We start from the raw sequence: 18,581 nt of genomic DNA on the forward strand, positions 1-18,581 counted from the left end.
TTTTTTTTTTTTGAGACGGAGTCTCGCTCTGTCACCCAGGCTGGAGTACAGTGGCCGGATCTCAGCTCACTGCAAGCTCTGTCTCCCAGGTTTATGCCATTCTCCTGCCTCAGCCTCCCGAGTAGCTGGGACTACAGGCGCCCGCCACCTCGCCCGGCTAGTTTTTTTGTATTTTTAGTAGAGACGGGGTTTCACCGTGTTAGCCAGGATGGTCTTGATCTCCTGACCTCGTGATCCGCCCGTCTCGGCCTCCCAAAGTGCTGGGATTACAGGCTTGAGCCACCGCGCCCGGCCTCAGGCGTGTATTTTCTTTTTTTTTTTTTTTTTTTCCCCGAGACGGAGTCTAGCTCTGTCGCCCAGGCTGGAGTGCAGTGGCCTGATCTCAGCTCACTGCAAGCTCCGCCTCCCGGGTTTATGCCATTCTCCTGCCTCAGCCTCCTGAGTAGCTGGGACTACAGGGGCCCGCCACTTCGCCCGGCTAGTTTTTTGTATTTTTTAGTAGAGATGGGGTTTCACCATATTAGCCAATATGGTCTCGATTTCCTGACCTCGTGATCCGCCTGTCTCGGCTTCCCAAAGTGCTGGGATTACAGGCTTGAGCCACCGCGCCCGGCCCAGGCGTGTATTTTCATGAGGGACTTCCCTTTGGTCTAGTCACTACAGCGATGATATGAGCCTATCTTAGCGTCTTCCTCACCCTTCCCACCACCTCCTCACGTTCTGTACTGGCCTGAGAGTAGCTGCAGACGTCTCCATGTCTCGCTGGACACTGCAGAAGTCCCAGTTTATGTTTGGGTGGAGGTGAGTGGGCAGGATTACCTGGGTATGGACAGTGAGAAGCCTTTCAGGCTGGTAACGACTGTGTACCAGGTGCAGGGACTCTGGTCTTCTCTGCAGGGCAGGTTTGTGGGTTTTAAGCTGGTGAGAACAGAGCAAAAATCTGTAACTCAGGGAGAATCCAATCATTGGACAAATTTAATGCCAGCCTACTCTGGGCTGCAAGACAGGTATTTGTCGTTGGAAGTCGTCATCACATCATGCATGAGCTCCCCTGGTGTCTTTCTTGGGAGCAGTGAAGGTCTGCCCACTTCTGTTTCCCTGTGTCCTGTGGTGGGAACTGAGACAGGCCTATTGTAGTTAGGGCTGTGTGCATGGCATGCTGTCCCTAAATAGGAAGTGGGCAGGGAAATCTGGTCTAAATAGAGCCTTACCAGCTCCTGCCCTAGACTGACATACTTGTATTCTTTGCCAGGCCACAGTAAACACAGGTGTGCAGGAACTGTTTGTCATGGAAGCCAGGGAGCCTGGGAGGCCCACACCCACCTACCATCTTGTCCCTAACACCAGCCAGTCCCAGGTGGAAGAAGATGTCAGCTCGCCACCTCAAAGGTCCTCCGAAAGTATGCAGCTGAAAAAGGAGATCTCCCTGCTGAATGGGGTCAGCCTGGTGGTGGGCAACATGATCGGCTCAGGGATCTTCGTCTCACCCAAGGGTGTGCTGGTACACACTGCCTCCTATGGGATGTCGCTGATTGTGTGGGCCATTGGTGGGCTCTTCTCTGTTGTGGGTGCCCTTTGTTATGCAGAGCTGGGGACGACCATCACCAAGTCGGGAGCCAGCTACGCTTATATTCTAGAGGCCTTTGGGGGCTTCATTGCTTTCATCCGCCTGTGGGTCTCACTGCTAGTTGTTGAACCCACCAGTCAGGCCATCATCGCCATCACCTTCGCCAACTACATCATCCAGCCGTCCTTCCCCAGCTGTGATCCCCCATACCTGGCCTGCCGTCTCCTCGCTGCTGCTTGCATATGTAAGTGGGGGCTGAGATTGGGAGGATGTTGGGGGGTGGTGGGTACTATAATAATGGTACTTTAGGCCGGGTGTGGTGGCTCATGCCTGTAATCCCAGCACTTTGGGAGGCTGAGGTGGGCGAATCACCTGAGGCTGGGAGTTCAAGACCAGACTGACCAACATGGAGAAACCCTGTCTCTACTTAAAATACAAAATTAGCTGGGCGTGGTGGTGCATGCCTGTAATCCCAGCTACTTGGGAGGCTGAGGCAGGAGAATTGCTTGAACCCGGGAGGCGGAGGTTGCAGTGAGCAGTTATCATGCCATTGTACTCCAGCCTGGGCAACAAGAGCAAAACTCTGTCTCCAAAAAAATAAAAAGATACTTTATATTTGAATAGCATATTTTGCATTTTGGAGGGGAGGGAGGCTTCTTACCTTTTGAGGAAGTAATTTTACTTCCTCAATTTTATTTCCTCATTTGGTCCTGAAAGATAAGCAAGCATAAAGGATGGGGACGGGAGAAGTTTGAATCTGTTCATGGTTTTTGGTGCCTCATATTCCTCCTCTCTTGGCTGCCCTTGTTCTGTTTTGTGGTCTGTGTGACAGGTTGGGGCATGTCTTTTGTCTTGACAGCTGTTTTGGTTGAAGTCAACATCGCTAGTTGTAAGCCCAGAAAAAACCCCACCAGTGTTGAGGCCTTTATTCTGTTGCTGAAGGAAAAAAAAAAAAAAAGAATTATTTTATTTCCCAGATTTTTATCTTAAACCAGTTAAAGGCATCAGTGAGAAAATAGGCTTCACTAGACTCTGGGAGTCCTATGGTGTTAAACCTGAGGCCCACAAGACCCTTTCCTGTCTGCCACTGCTGCTCTTTGTGGCTTGCTCTGAGCAGCAGGTACGAAAACGAAACACCTTTTCTTCCTACTGTACCAGACTTCTTTACACTGACTTCGTAAACAAGCTCTGCCTGCAGCCACATTTGAGTTTCTGCAGATAGAACTGAGAGATCCCAGTTGACCCCTCTTTATTTTCCTTTTTCTCTTAGGGGGTAGTAAGGGGAAAAGATTGCTGTGAATTTACCCAGCCTTGCAGAACTAGTGTTTTAAATGAGAAAGGCCCAGAATTCTATGTTCCTTAGCACTGTACTGCCAGAGGTACTTAATAATATTCTGTTCTTTCCACATCTCCGCTTGCAAAAGCATTGGCAGTATATGCAGTTTATCCAGTGTTAAAAATAGCCCGAGAGTACCTTGGAGTTAGCAATAAAGGACTGTAGAATACCCATGCCTCTTGACTTTATAAAATTTGCTAAAGACAAATTAAAGGGAAAACGCTCCATATTCCTTAGGATAGTGACAGGGAAACAGATACCCTTAGGATTAGGGAAGGCAGCTGCTCAGCTATATATCTGATAGGCTTTGGCTAGGGAGACTCTGGTCTGACTGAGCTTTCTCAAAAAGGGAGTAATTTTCTGATTATAAAATACATTTATTAGGGCAGGCATGGTGGGTCACACCTGTAATCCCAGCACTTTGGGAGGCTGAGGTAGGAGGATTGCTTGAGCTCAGGAATTTGAGACCATCCTGGGCAAGATGGTAAGACCCTGTCTCTACAAAAAATCAAATTAGCTGGGCATGTTGGTGTGTGCCTGTGGTCCCAGCAATTCAGGAGGCTGAGATGGGAAGATCTCTTGAGCCTGGGAGGTCGAGGCTGCGGTGAGCTGTGTTCACGCCACTGCACTCCAGCCTGACCCTGTCTCCAACAAGACAGAGCAAGACCCTGTCTCCAACAAAACAAAACAAAACAAAACAAAAAAGCCTCACAAAGCATGTTTATTTAGAAAATTAAATTACTCTTAAGTCATCCAAAATCTACCACCAAAAGAAGAGTACTTTTTTTTTTTGAGATGGAATCTTGCTCTGTTGCCCAGGCTGGAGTACAATGGCACAATCTCGGCTCACTGCAACCTCCACTTCCTGGGTTCAAACGATTTTCTTGCCTCAGCCTCTCGAGTAGCTGGGATTACAGGCGCCCACCACCACGCCCAGCTAATTTTTGTATTTTTAGTAGAGAGGGGGTTTCACCATGTTGGTCAGGCTGGTCGAGAAGAGTACTTTTATTTATTTATTTATTTTTAATTTTTTTGAAATGGAGTCTAGCTCTGTCGCCCAGGCTGGAATGCAGTGGGGTGACCTCAGCTTACTGCAAGCTCCACCTCCCGGGTTCACGCCATTCTCCTGCCTCAGCCTCCCAAGTAGCTAGGACTACTACAGGCACCCGCCACCATGCCCAGTTAATTTTTTTGTACTTTTTTAGTAGAGATGGGGTTTCACCATGTTAGCTAGGATGGTCTCGATCTCATGACCTCATGATCCGCCCTCCTTGGCCTCCCAAAGTGCTGGGATTACAGGTGTGAGCCACTGCGCCCAGCCAAGAAGAGTACTTTTAATAGTTTGATAGTGTCTTTCTTTTGTTTGTAGACTTGGCACCATACTTTGCTTATAATTTTATATTCTGATTTTTAAACTTAGTGTATCACAAGCTTTTCCCCATTTCATAAAATGCTCTTCAAAAGCAACACTTTTTGGTGTTTTTTTTTTTTTTCTTGAGATGGAGTTTCGCTCTTGTTGCCCAAGCCAGAGTACAATGGCATGATTTTGGCTCACTGCAACTTCTGCCTCCTGGATTCAAGCAATTCTCCTGCCTCAGCCTCCCAAGTAGCTGGGATTACAGGCATGCTCTACCACACCTGGCTAATTTTTTGTATTTTTAGTAGAAACAGGGTTTCACCATGTTAGCCAGGCTGGTCTCGAACTCCTGATGATCCTCAGATGATCCACCTGCCTCGGCCTCCCAAAGTGCTGGGATTACAGGTGTGAGCCACCGCACCCAGCCTAGTATTTTTTAATTAAAAGATAAAACATAGATTTTATACATAATTTTAAAAATACAGAAAAATAGAAAAAAGAAAATTAAGAATCACCCATGATTTTACCTCCTACAGTACTCTTGTTACTATTTGGGTGAAATACTTTCTAGTATTTTTTGTGTGCATATGTATTATTTTTAAATTAAAAAAAATTTTTTTTGAGGTGGAGTTTTGCTTTTGCTGCCCAGGCTAGAGTATAATGGCATGATCTTGGCTCATCGCAACCTCCGCCTCCCGGGTTCAAGCGATTCTCCTGACTCAGCCTCCCAAATAACTGGGATTTCAGGCATTCGCCACCACACCTGGCTAATTTTGTATTTTTAGTAGAGACAGGGTTTCTCCATGTTGGTCAGGCTGGTCTTGAACTCCTGACCTCAGGTGATCTGCCCACCCCAGCCTCCCAAAGTGATGGGATTACAGGTGTGAGCCCCCACACCCAGCCTATCTATTATTATTATCATTTTTTTCTTTTTTTTTTTTTTTTTTTGAGACGGAGTCTCGCTCTGTCGCCCAGGCTGGAGTGCAGTGGCCGGATCTCAGCTCACTGCAAGCTCCACCTCCTGGGTTTACGCCATTCTCCTGCCTCAGCCTCCCGAGTAGCTGGGACTACAGGCGCCCGCCACCTCGCCCGGCTAAGTTTCTGTATTTTTTAGTAGAGACAGGGTTTCACCGTGTCAGCCAGGATGGTCTCGATCTCCTGACCTCATGATCCGCCCGTCTCGGCCTCCCAAAGTGCTGGGATTACAGGCTTGAGCCACCGCGCCCGGCCCATTTTTTTCTTTTTTGAGACGGAGTCTTGCTCTGTCGCCCAGGCTGGAGTGCAGTGGCATACGATCTCTGCTCACTGCAACCTCCGCCTCCTGGGTTCAAGAGATTCTCCTGCCGCAGCCTCCTGAGTAGCTGGGACTACAGGTGCATGCCACCACGCCCAGCTAATTTTTGTATTTTTGGTAGAGACGGGGCTTCACCATATTGGTCAGGATGGTCTTGATCTCTTGACCTCGTGATCCGCCTGCTTTGGCCTCCCAAAATGCTAGGATTACAGGCGTGAGCCACCATGCTCAGTCATAAGTACCTTTTGAAGTCATCTTTTCTTGTAGGTTGTATACTGCTTTATAAAAATTTTTAAAAACTAATATTGGCTGGGCATGGTAGCTCATGCCTTGTAATTCTAGCACTTTGGGAGGCTGAGGAGGGAGGATCACTTGAGCACAGGAGTTTGAGACCAGCCTGGGCAACAAAGCAAGACCCCACCTCTAAAAAAAAAAATAATCAGGCGTGGTGGCAGTGGCACTGGTGTGCATCTGTAATCCTAGCTACTCGGGAGCCTGAGGAGGGAGGATCCCTTGAGCCCAGAAATTCAAGGTTGCAGTGAGCTATGATCATGCCACTGCACTCCAGCCTAGGTGACAGAATGAGACTTTGTCTCAAAAAAAATTAATATTTAATCTCTTTCATCAAATACTCTTAGAAAACATGGTTTGAAGACACATAAGCAATTTCCAGGCAGTATAGTATAGTGGTTAGGATTGCAGGCCCCCATACCAGACTGGATTTAATTTTCAGCTTTATCATTGACCAACTGTTGATCTTGGGGAGTTAACTAATTGCTACCTCAATTTTCTCTTTTATTTTTATTTTTTGAGACAGAGTCTTGCTTTGTTGCCCAGCCTGGAGGGCAGTGGCTCAATCTTGGCTCACTGCCACCTCCGCCTCCCAGGTTCAAGTGATTCTTCTGCCTCAGCCTCCCAAGTAGCTGGGATTACAGGTGCGAGCTCCTGGCTAATTTTTATATTTTTAGTAGAGAGGGGGTTTCACCATATTGGCCACACTGGTCTCGAATTCCTGAGCTCAAGTGATCTGCCCACCTTGGCCTCCCAGAGTGCTGGGATCATAGGTGTGAGCCTGTAAGTCAGGCTGGCCAGCCTGTTTCATTCAACAAGTACTTTCATCCAGATTCCTGGGGATCTGAGTTCCTGCAAGCTTTCTCTCCTAGAAGCACTGGCTTTTCCAGAATCCAGGCCTGAGGGCAAGAACTTGCTTGCCACAGTAATGGCCAAGTCATAAAACCATATCCTCTTCCGACAAGGATAGGCTTTAGGGTTCAGCTTACTTACCTTCTTGGAACTTAGGTTGCAGTATCAGGCTTTCTACAGAGCTAGGATATGCTGAGAGAGTTTCCTTGAGTAAAGGCAGCAGTGGGAACAACATGGTTTCAGGAGACATAAATTGCACAAAACCAATTAGGTTATTTAGGGGGGAAAAAACCAAAGGTCTGCACTGAATCTAGGGTAAGACTTCGATAGGATAGGAGAATTAAGTTAGTCTTGAAATTGAGGCATGAGAGGGGTCCGGCTCGTTGGTTGGGAGCCTGCCTAAACAAGTTATAGCCACGCCATTCTAGACACTTAAAAGTTCCATCCTAGAAGGGAGGGCCCAGGAAGTCTGTATATAACCAACTCTAGGGCAGAGGCTGTAAGCTGGTGGCCTGTGAGCCAGACTTGGGCCCCAGAGATAGATCTGTTTGGTTTGTGGTGTTGTAAATAATTTTGAATTATTTGCCAACAATTTAAAATCAGGACTTGCCTTTTCTCTTGAAAAATCAGGCCGGGCGCGGTGGCTCAAGCCTGTAATCCCAGCACTTTGGGAGGCCGAGACGGGCGGATCACGAGGTCAGGAGATCGAGACCATCCTGGCTAACACAGTGAAACCCCGTCTCTACTAAAAAATACAAAAAAACTAGCCGGGCGAAGTGGCGGGCGCCTGTGGTCCCAGCTACTCGGGAGGCTGAGGCAGGAGAATGGCGTGAACCCGGGAGGCGGAGCTTGCAGTGAGCTGAGATCCAGCCACCGCACTCCAGCCTGGGCGACAGAGCCAGACTCAGTCTCAAAAAAAAAAAAAAAAAAAAAAAAAAAAAAAAAAAAAAAAAAAAAAGAAAAATCAAAAGTTCTGGCATTGCTGGACCCAAATTCCTGCCTGATACAATGAGCTGGATTTGAGTAGTTGTAGCTCCTTTAAAAAAATTTGTTTTTGTTTTTGTTTTTGTTTATTTAAAAGGAGTATCCCTATGTTGCCCAGGCTGGTCTCAAACTCCTGGCTCAAGTGATGCTCCCGCCTCAGCCTCTACAAGTGTTGGGATTACAGGTGTGAGCTGCTGTGGAGGGCTGTGGCTCCTTTTTCTTTTTTTTTTTTTTTTTTTGAGATGGAGTCTTGCTCTGCCACCCAGGCTGGAGTGCAGTGGCACCATCTCGGCTCACTGCAAGCTCCGCCTCCCAGGTTCATGCCATTCTCCTGCCTCAGCCTCCCGAGTAGCTGGGACAACAGGTGCCCGCCACCACGTTCGGCTAATTTTTTGTATTTTTAGTAGAGACGGGGTTTCACCATGTTAGCCAGGATGGTCTCTATCTCCTGACCTCGTGATCTGCCTGCCTCAGCCTCCCAAAGTGCTGGGATTACATGTGTGAGCCACTGCGCCCGGCCGGCTATGGCTCCTTTTAAAGGAGTATGGACTCCCCAATCCATTGTAGTCCTCCACTTCTTGTATTATACCCAGACTTTCTTGCCTTTGCTCACTCATGTTAGTTTCCTGGCCCCTGAAGGCACTGTACTTTCAGATCCTGGCTTTCTGGCTGTACCCCATCCCATTCCCAGGTTATACTGGCAAGGAGATCCAAGCAACTTTTTGTGGATTTCAGGCTATTTTATTTTACCTACTAATTATCCTAGAACAGTGGTTCTCAGCCAGAGGGAAGTTTGTCTTCCAGGAGACATTTAGCAATATCTGGAGACACTTGGTTGTCACAGCTCCTGGGAGGAGGTGCTTTTTGCTTCTAATGACAGAGGTCACGGGGGCTGCTGAACATACCGCCATGCATAGAACAGCTTCTCACAATAAAGACTTACCTGGCCTAAAATGTCAATAGTGCTGAGGTTGAGAAACTCTGTCTTAAGGGTGCACTCTGTTCATATGTGTTCTGGGGTTTTGGAATGTGGTGAGGCAGGGCCGCAGGCTGCTGACTGAACTCAGGAAGTTTAGGGGCTCATACTCACTTGTGGGACGAATGGGGAGAAATATTCGTTCTTGAGGTAGGTACACAGGGTCTCCTCTTTGCCTAGGTGACCAGCAGGATTCACAGTAACCCAGGTGCCCAGTATTATGAGTACTTGATTGGCTGCAGAAGGGTGATGTTTCTGGCTTAGGTATTCTCAGCCCATTTATCTTTGTGGGCTTTGACCTCAGGATCCTCCCTCTTGTGTAGGCTCATACACATCAATGGAAAGTATTTGCTTTGAAGATTTCAACATGGAAGTAGTTCATTGCTGACACAGCAGCATCAAAGCTCAGCGGGGTTTGTTTGGCAAGGGTGACAGTGAGCAGGAGGAAGAGAAGGAGGGAGACTGGGAAGGATGAGACTGGAGGGAAGAAGAAACACTGTATGATTCCTGAGTATCCATTGTTTCCATGGTTTCTTGCTGTCTTGGACCAGGCCTGGTCAGAGTTCTCAGTAGAAAGGATACACTCCTCATTTTGGCTAGTTGCTATGGACAGACAGCTTTCATGTTCTGAGAGTGATACGGACCTAGGGAGGACTGGGTCTTGATCATAGTTGCTTCAAGACTCCAACCCTATATATATAGTTTGAATGTCTTCATAATGGGACTACATGTATTTGTGTAATTAAAAACAAAGACACTGGCCAGGCTCAGTGGCTCATGCCTGTAATCTCAGCAGTTTGGGAGGCCAAGGCAGAAGGATCACTTGAGCCCAGGAGTTCCTGACCAGCCTGGGCAACACAGCAAGAACTCGTCTCTTAAAAAACAAAATAAAACAAAAAACCACACAAAAAAACAAGGATACTTTTATTTATTTATTTGTATTATTTTACTTTTTTTGAGACGGAGTCTGGCACTGTTGACCAGGCTGGAGTTATGTGGCATGATCTCTGCTCACTGCCATCTCCGCCTCCCGGGTTCATGCCATTCTCCTGCCTCAGCCTCCCAAGTAGCTGGGACTACAGGTGCCAACCACCATGCCCAGCTAATTTTTTGTATTTTTAATAGAGATGGGGTTTCACCGTGTTAGCCAGGATGGTCTCGATCTCCTGACCTCGTGATCTGCCCGCCTCAGCCTCCCAAAGTGCTGGGATTACAGGCATGAGCCACTGCGCCGGGCAAGAATACTTTTAAAAAAGATACATACATTACATATTTATATACATCCCAGGAGGTAGCTACTGATTCTGGGATCCCCATTTGGAAGGGTTTACCTTCCCTAGAGTGTTGGAGAACATTTCACTCCTGAATGTCTTGTAGTTGTCCCCTCCCTACCCTGCCTTTCTTCCTTCCACGTTTTTTCTTTTTTTAGACGGAGTCTCACTCTGTTGCCCAGGCTGGAGTCCAGTGGCGTGATCTTGGCTCACTGCAACCTCTGCCACCTGGGTTCAAGTGATTCTTCTGCCTTAGTCCGCCGATTAGCTGGGACTAATTAGCACACGCCACTATGTCCAGCTAATTATTGTGTATTTTTAGTAGAGACGGGGTTTCACCATACTGGCCAGGCTAGTCTCGAACTCTTGACCTTGTGATGTACCCGCCTTGGCCTCCCAAAGTGCTGGGATTACAGACATGAGCCACCGCGCCTGGACTTTCTTCCACATTTTTAAAATTATTTTTTGTTTAGGGTTGCACTCCTTTGTCCTTGAATGCCCCTTTATAACACTCAGCCTGTCTGGGAGGAATTGGAAGGTTTCCCTCCGCTTTCTGTTGCCTATGGGAAAAGAGAGTTGTGACAACTGTCAGCGTAGCTGGGAGTACAGCTTCAGATTGCCAGGCCATCTCCTCATCAGAAAGAGAGTATGAAAGGCCCAGTTCTGCCAGAGGGTACATATGTTATTCACTATTAACTTGGGTTTCAGACAACAGAAAACCTTTAGCAGCATGGCTCAAACATGTTGATGTTTGTTTCTCTCACATGTTAAAAGGAGGCAGTGTGGGTTGGATGACTTCAGTTCTTCAGGGAGTCAGGTTCATTCCTTCTGTCTTCCTGCTCTGCCATCCTCAGCCTGTGACTTCTAGCCGGTGGTCCAGGATGGTCCAGGATGGTTACTGAAGCTCTAGCTGTCATGTCTGCATTGTAACTGACAGGAAGGACAAAGACACTGCCTCCCTCATTTAAAGACACTTTCTGAGGTCTTATATCAAATGTTTGCATACATCCCAGGAGAAAACCTGGCTGCACAGCCATACCTACCTGCAGGAGAGGCTAGGACACGTCAGCTTTATTTTGGACAGACATGACTTCAGCTAAAATTTCTATTACGAAGAAAAAAAGGAAGAACAGATAGAGGAAGATAACTAGCCATCTGTGCCACAGAGACTTTGGAGATTTGTTTCTGCTTTGGCTTTCAGTCTAGATCTGCCATTTGAGTTCTCCTTTCTCAGCAATAAGCTCCTAGAGAGCCTTGAAGACCCTCATGTGGGTCCCACGCTCATTGGTGCAGGCTTGTCCAGCAAGGAAATGAGATCAGGAGAAGAGGGAAGGTTTTAATTGTGGTAGCTGAATCTTAGCATCTGGCTTTAAGGCCCAGCCGTTGACTTTGTTTGAACTCTGATAGTTTATGGTAAGGCTAGAGGGGCTGGGAGTTCTAGGAAGCAATAAAGGAGTAAGGATCAGATGCTGAAATTTTGTTTCTTAATTAGAAACAGGAGAACAGTCAAGGGACTTGGCTTCTGCTTGACAGACTGTTCTAGGAGCTCTCTGTTCTCTGGCAGGGCTGAGAATAGGGTGAGGCAAGCGAGATGCCTGGGGCCAGCGTTGAAGGGCGTACTCACTCTCAGGTTCCTGCATGTGGTCCCCTGAGAATGAATGCCTCCTTAAATTCTGTGCTGTAGGTGCCTCCTAGCTTCACACTGCCCTGGCTCTGCCTTCTGGTGCTACATTGTTGCTAATGAACAATTTTTATTTTTAAACAAATTCTTTTCAAATGTTTCAGGGGCCATGCTAATCTTTGCATAGTTCCAATTTTAGTATATGTGCTGCTGAAGTGAGCACGAACTATTTTTATTTTTATCTAGAAAGAGGCGTATGTTCATGGTAAACCAGTCATAAGGGCACACAGTGGAAAAAGTCTCCCTCCCTCTCCACAGCTTTAGTCTTTCTCCCAAGAGGAGCCACTCTCACCAGGTGCTTTTGTATCCTTCCAGCTGGTCTACTGGAATGGACTCTGCAGGCATTTCCACAAACAGCTGCCTTCATTCATTAGTTTAGCACATAGTTGTTGAATTTCCACTGTGTGTAATATTTACCTGTGTGCAGAGAGACCAAACCTGTAGGACATTTACGGCAAGATAGAGGGAAGGAGAAGGATCAGAAGTGAGACCCACTGCCTGTTAGTGGGTCTGAGGAGTGCATCAGCTTCTCTTCCCCTTGGAGCTGCAAACAAGAAGCACAGTTAGCACTGCCAGGATACTGTCAGTCTCTTTCTCTATCTGTATTTCTACCTTTTTGTGTCTTTCTTCTTTTGTCCTCTTCTCTCTGTCTCTGCCTCCTTGTCTCTTATCTCTCACCCCTCTGTCTCTGTCTTCTGTGTATTTTCTCGTCTTTCTTTTTTTTTTTTTTTTTTTTTAGAGACAAGTTCTCACTCTGTTGCCCTGGCTGGAGTGCAGTGACTATTCACAGACGCTATTACAGTGCACTATAGGCCCGGACTCCTGGGTTCAGCAGTTCTCCCACCTCAGCCTCCCACACAGTTGGGACTCCAGGTGTGCAACGCTGCCCCGACCCCGTCAGTCTTTTTGTCTAAGCTGCATGCCCTCCCACTTCTGCTTCTTTTTGTGGTCCTGCTTCCTTCCTCTACTTACTTATGGTTTCTGTCCCTTTGTTACTAAGGGCTTGTATGGGACTTTGACTTGCTGTAGCTTCTGACCCTTCTGTCCATTACTATTAGATTCAGTTTCTTGGTATTCCAATTCTGTGTTTCTGGGAGAGGCAATATAACAGAGTCAACTTGGGTCCAGTGTCTGGCTCCATCAGTCATGATAGGGAAGGGGGAGCAATTCCCAAGAAGGAGCTGGGCAGGTACTTCAAAACATGGCTACTGTACTGCACAGGGGCCTATGGATTACTGATGCCTATTAACTAGGTAATCCGTACGTTAGCTGATTGAGGCTTAACCCCATACCGGTAGCTTTGATCATCAGGGTAGGGGCCTGGGAAGACCTGCCAGCAGCATGCATTTCTTTGGGCTTCTTCTCCCCTCCCATTTGACCACTGTCCCCCTACTTCCACATCATGATTGACTAGTAAGCACCTGTGTTACTTGCCAGTGTACTGAGTGAAAGCTCTTTGAAGCCATCGAGCCTGCCACCTGCCACCTGTGTTCATTTTCACAGGCTGGCCGTAGGCACTTCTCTCCATTTGAATGGAAGAATATCCAACTTTCTGATAATTTGCCTTGCCCCAGGGAATTGGAAGTTAGAGTGAAAATCTTACCACCTTTTTCCAACCAGAGTTTATCAGTACCCCTCTTTGCTTGGTGATGAGCTTAAGAAAACAACATGGCCAGGTTCAGTGGCTCACGCCTGTAATCTGAATACTTTGGGAGGCTGGGGCAGGAAGACTGCTTGAGCCCAGGAGTTCCAGACCAGCCTGGGGAACATAGCGAGACCCCTGTCTCTAATTTTTTTTTTTTTTAATTAGCTGGGTGTGGTTGTGTGCACCTGTGGTCCCAGCTAATAGGAGGCTGAGGGTCACTTGAGCCCTGGAGATCGAGGCTGCGGTGAGCTGTGATTGTGCCCATTCCAGCCTGGGTGACAAAGCAAGACCCTGTCTCAAAAAAAAAAAAAAAAAAGGAGGAAGAAAGAAAATAAAATGATATACTGCTGTTGCCTTCTGAGAATTTGTGATCTTGGGAGAAGCATGACCCAGTCACCTGAGGGAGAGATTTGAGACAGGTGTCTACGTGACGATAGCATAGACACTTAAGCTGTGCTAAGAAGCAGGAATGCCATGTGGTTCAGGAGACAAAGAGCTCAGAGAGGGGCTGGCTGGTGTATTTAGAGAAGGTTTTACAGAGGAAGAGGAAGCGGGGGCTGAACTAGACCTTGAAAGTGGGAGTTGCTGTTAGCTATGGCAGGAAGAGGAGGGGAGGACATTTCTTTTTACGTGTATGTCTGGTACGAATAAGAGAGAGAGTCTGGCTGAAGGAGAGAGTGCAAAGTGGGTAGGAGTAAGTGGAGTTGGCCTAGAGATGGGCCCAAAAGATTTTGTAATAAGATTTGAGGTGCACATAAAAGTTCTATTTTTGGATGCTAGAGGCAGTACTTACAGATGTCACTGCATTCCTTCCTGCTGGATATTGCTCTTATGTCCTCCCTATGGATCAGAGCAGTCATTGTTTAGCAGGAGCAAAGTGCCAGGGCTCTCAGCACAAGGCCCAGATGTCACTGAGGTGTGTGAGGAGCTAGAACTTAAGGCCACGTGAGCCTAGGGAGTACCCTAGTGGGTGCGCTTCTCCATGGACTTCATTGAGAATTGGGAGGTATGGGTAGGAATGAGGGTGGAAGTGATCAGTGGGCTTGGGAATGTGAACTTAGAAATGGTAGTTAGCTTCTCTCAGCCTCAGTTTCCTCATCCATAAAATGGGAATAGGAATATCTGTATTTTGGAGTCGTGAGAATTGATGCAGAGGTGTATGTGAAATTTTCAGGCATATAACAGACTTTCTTTCTTTCTTTCTTTTCTTTCTCTCTTTCTCTCTTTCTCTCTTTCTTTCTTTCTTTCTTTTTTATTTTTATTTTTTTGAGACAGGGTCTTACTCTGTCATCCAGGCTGGAGTGCACAGCTCACTGCAGCCTCAACCTCCTAGGCTCAGGCGACCCTCCCGCCTCAGCCTCCTGAGTAGCTGGGACTACAGTGTGCACCACTACACCCAGCTAATTTTTGTATTTTTTGTAGTGACAGAGTTTCTCCATGTTGCCCAGGCTGGTCTCTAACTCCTGGGCTCACGCCTCAGTTTCCCAAAGTGCTGGGATTATAGATGTGAGCCACTGCACCTGGCCTCATTTTTACACTTATATACAAAACACTGTCTCTCTAATTTCTTAGGTAACCTGCCATCTGCATTCAAATTTACCTCACTTACTGATGTGTTTCTTTTGGCCATGAAGAGGTCTTATGTCTCCTGTGGTTTGGAACCTTGGGAGTCTGGGTGGGAAAGAGTGGGTGAAATCACCCATCCCTGGGCCTGGGGGGGATTCCCAGAAATGGTGCTGGCCATCAGGATGCATAACTATGTATTCACGCATGCCTTCGTATCCTTGAGTGCCAGTAGTGATGGACGTGCCTGTGTGCTGTCAGCCGGGGCGGGTGCAGGGTGTCCCCTCGCTTGCCAGTTCACCTTGTTCTGACTGGTCTATTGGTCCCTCTGCCTTAGGCGGGAAGGGCAGAAAGTGGTGCTCTCTGTAAAGAGGGGTTGGGCCCCTGTGCCCTCAACTCAAGCCTACCAGTGACTTTGTGGTTTTCCTCCTAGGCCTGCTGACATTTGTGAACTGTGCCTATGTCAAGTGGGGCACACGTGTGCAGGACACGTTCACTTACGCCAAGGTCGTAGCGCTCATTGCCATCATTGTCATGGGCCTTGTTAAACTGTGCCAGGGTAAGTGGTGGGAAGGGGCGGTACCACCAGGAGTTCCTCTGGATTCCCTGAGGAGGACATGGGGACTCTGTTAGCTTCACTGCTCAGCTGTTTCTATGTACATGCTAGCATGTGTCAGTGAGTGCAAGAGATGGGAGTAGATTTCTTTCTGGGCTTTCTGGGCCAGGCTGGCTTGGCCAAGTGGACATGAGTCAGCCTCTCCCTCAGGGCTGGTTTCCTTTGGTGGAGGCTGGGAGCATTGCAGGAAGCCAGCCAAGGGCCTAGGAGCTCCTGAAGCTTGGGTCATGATTGGGTCATAAAAGTGATCTGTGGGGATACAGTGGCTCCTATTTGTGGTCTGTGACTGCCAAGCTACAAGTAGGAAGACTGGGCCCTCCTTGAGACAGGTGGCAGGGGATATGGAGTTGAAAGTGGGGTATGGAAATGGGTGGTTATTTTGCAGCCTTTACTTTTCATCTGAACTTGTATTCAACAATCCCTCCCCAAGTCAGCTCTCAGAAAAATATTAAAATGTGAAATTGGCAGTGTCTTTCCTGCATGTTGGCTTTAGAAAGCTTTTCGTTCCTGGATCAGAGAGGACTGGCAGTGAGGGTAATAGGCCTACCAAGATCTCATGAGCCCTGGAGAGGTCTTGAGGTGTATTTAGCCACAGATATCTCAATCATCTCACAGCCTAGTTCTCTAGGTCATCAGTCCTAGTGATTGTACACAGCTCCCTGGCTGTGTACAATCACCTGGGGAGCTGAGACCCTAATCTCAAATCTATTGGATCACATTCTGGTTGGTTTGGAGTCTAAGAAGCTGTGCTTTTAAGAATTGCCCTTGGCCGGGCGCGGTGGCTCACGCCTGTAATCCCAGCACTTTGGGAGGCTAAGGCGGGTGAATCAGCGAGTGAGGAGTTCGAGACTGGCCTGGCCAACATGGAGAAACCCCATCCCTACTAAAAATAAAAACATTAGCCGGGCGTGGTGGTGCGCGCCTGTAATCCCAGCTAGTTAGGGAGGCTGAGGGAGGAGAATGGCTTGAAACCAGGAGGTGGAAGTTGCAGTAAGCCAAGATTGTGCCACTGTCCTCCAGCCTGGGTGACAGAGCAAGACTCAGTCTCAAAAAAAAAAAAATAAAAAAAGAATTGCCCTTGTTGGGCTGGGTGCAGTGGCTCACGCCTGTAATCTCAGCACTCTGGGAGGCCGGGAGGCTGAGGCAGGTGGATCACTTGAGGTCAGGAGTTCGAGACCAGCCTCGCCAACATGGAGAAACCCTGTCTCTACTAAAAATACAAAAAATTAGCTGGGCGTGGTGGCAGATGCCTGTAATCCCAGGTACTTGGGAAGCTGAGGCAGGAGAATCATTTGAACCCCGAGAGGCGGAGGTTGCAGTGAGCTGAGATCTTGCCATTGCACTCCAGCCTGGGCAACAAAAGCAAAACTCCATCTCAAAAAATAAAAGAAAAAGAAAAACAGAATTGCCTTTGTTGATTCTCGGGCTGCTGGTCTAGCCCGTGTACTTATATCGTTAGTAGAGCTAGCCACGTGGATGTTCCTGGAGGCTCGGGAGCATCCTGGGGTCAAATTGCATTTTGAGTAATCCTCCCCTGAAGATCTGTTCCTTAGGGAACCATTGCTGTGTATGAGGATGGACACCCCTGAGGACAGGGGTCTCTATTTTCTCTTCTCTTGCTGCATAACCAGCTCATTTTACCACATGAGAGCTGGGTCTAGGCTTTCTTCAGGGTATGACAATGGGGTTCCTTAGAAGTCTGGGTCTTGTTAAAAACCCCAGTGTGTCCAGAGGGTCTCTGTCCTGGGTAGCTGGGTGCTGTCCTCTGGGCTTTTGGGTCTGTAGTCTCTGAGACCTCTGAGGAGAATGACAGGCATCTGGGCCTGGGCTGGCTCCCCAAAGGGTAGGGGTGGCCCAGGCCTAGTGAAAGATAAGGTCTCAGTTCCTCTATAGCATGTGATCTCCCCCATGCAACCACAGCCACCGCAAGTAGAGCAGCAGAGAGTCCTTCCCATGATGCTGATAAACCCATTTGACCAAATTCTGCAGTAGTCTGGCCCCGGAGAGGTAGTTCACAGGAAGGTCTAATTTTCGATGAAAAATGACTCCTTCCTGTGAAACGGGGTTCTTGACATAAATAGGTAGAAGAGCTGGGGCTTGCTGTGAGATCACTTGCAGGAAATGGAAATTCTTTAGGGTTTTGGAAGAAGTATTGTCACATCAGAGGGCAGCCAGGAATGTCTTTGGTTTTTGATTGTCTAGTTTTATTAGAGGAATGGAGCTTTCCTGAGGAAGTGGGTGGTGTGGTAAAGTGTAGGGAGCTAGTGGTTGCTGATCTTTTGGTGTTAAATTATGTTTTTTTTTTTTCTTTCCCCTACCTTCTTGTTTCTTCTTTCTTGTTCCTCCCCATTCCTCCTTTTTTTCATCTTCCCTTCCTCTTCCCTATTCTCCTTTCGTATCTTTCTCTTACACCTCCCATCTCCTCCTTTCTTCTTTGGCCTGTTCCTTCTCTCTGAACCCCTCACCTGCCTTTGCCCCCACAGGACACTCTGAGCACTTTCAGGACGCCTTTGAGGGTTCCTCCTGGGACATGGGAAACCTTTCTCTTGCCCTCTACTCTGCCCTCTTCTCTTACTCAGGTTGGGACACCCTTAATTTTGTAACAGAAGAAATCAAAAACCCAGAAAGGTAAAGGCGGGATCACACTCTCACTCCCCAGCTTGGCTGGAACTCCTGCTGATAGTGGGCGTGGCCGCCCTCATCCTTCTCCTCCTCCCTCCGACTCTCCTCCCCTCTTCTCCCTACTCCCCCTTCTCCAGCTAGGAGGGGCTGAGGGCTAGAATGGGAGTGAGTGAAGGTGGGAAAGCCTTCGGCTCCCTGTCCTTATGTTCACACTGGAGGATGCATAGGGTCCTTCCTAGAGGAGAGGCCCTTCAATGGGGAGCAGCAGGCCGAGCTGGGGCTAAGGAATTAGGACCTTGAACCTTCAGTGGGGAGCAGCAGGCCCAGCTGGGGCTAAGGAATTAGACCTTGCACTGTGGTGCTGACACTACAGCCCACAGAACCAAAACTTATTCTAGCCAGCTGGGTCCCCAGCCTGGCATCTAGTCCCCAGGACACTGTTCCTTGCACTGTCCCTCTGAGATCATAGATGCAGGAGGATTATGAAACCCAGTGGGACCCACTGGCCCTACTGTGACAAAGATCA

General features: G+C 47.9%; 1 protein-coding gene and 1 non-coding gene across 4 annotated transcripts in view; one reads left to right on the forward strand and one right to left on the reverse strand.

Annotated features, from left to right (window-relative positions):
• SLC7A6 (solute carrier family 7 member 6) overlaps window positions 1-18,581 on the forward strand; it is a 43,153-nt gene that overhangs the window by 13,423 nt on the left and 11,149 nt on the right. For all 3 annotated transcript variants that reach the window (XM_025370233.1, XM_025370234.1, XM_025370235.1), the window contains 3 exons: window positions 1,253-1,811; window positions 15,251-15,376; window positions 17,917-18,061. In XM_025370233.1, the coding sequence (XP_025226018.1) occupies window positions 1,289-1,811; window positions 15,251-15,376; window positions 17,917-18,061 (794 nt within the window). In that variant the 5' untranslated portion in view covers window positions 1,253-1,288. The remainder of the gene's footprint in view (window positions 1-1,252; window positions 1,812-15,250; window positions 15,377-17,916; window positions 18,062-18,581) is intronic.
• LOC112614848 lies at window positions 11,669-11,772 on the reverse strand. The gene has a single exon (XR_003117159.1). It is a non-coding gene; the product is annotated as a U6 spliceosomal RNA (small nuclear RNA).

The sequence above is a fragment of the Theropithecus gelada genome, chromosome 20, assembly GCF_003255815.1.
Source record: "Theropithecus gelada isolate Dixy chromosome 20, Tgel_1.0, whole genome shotgun sequence".
Lineage (NCBI taxonomy): Eukaryota > Metazoa > Chordata > Mammalia > Primates > Cercopithecidae > Theropithecus > Theropithecus gelada.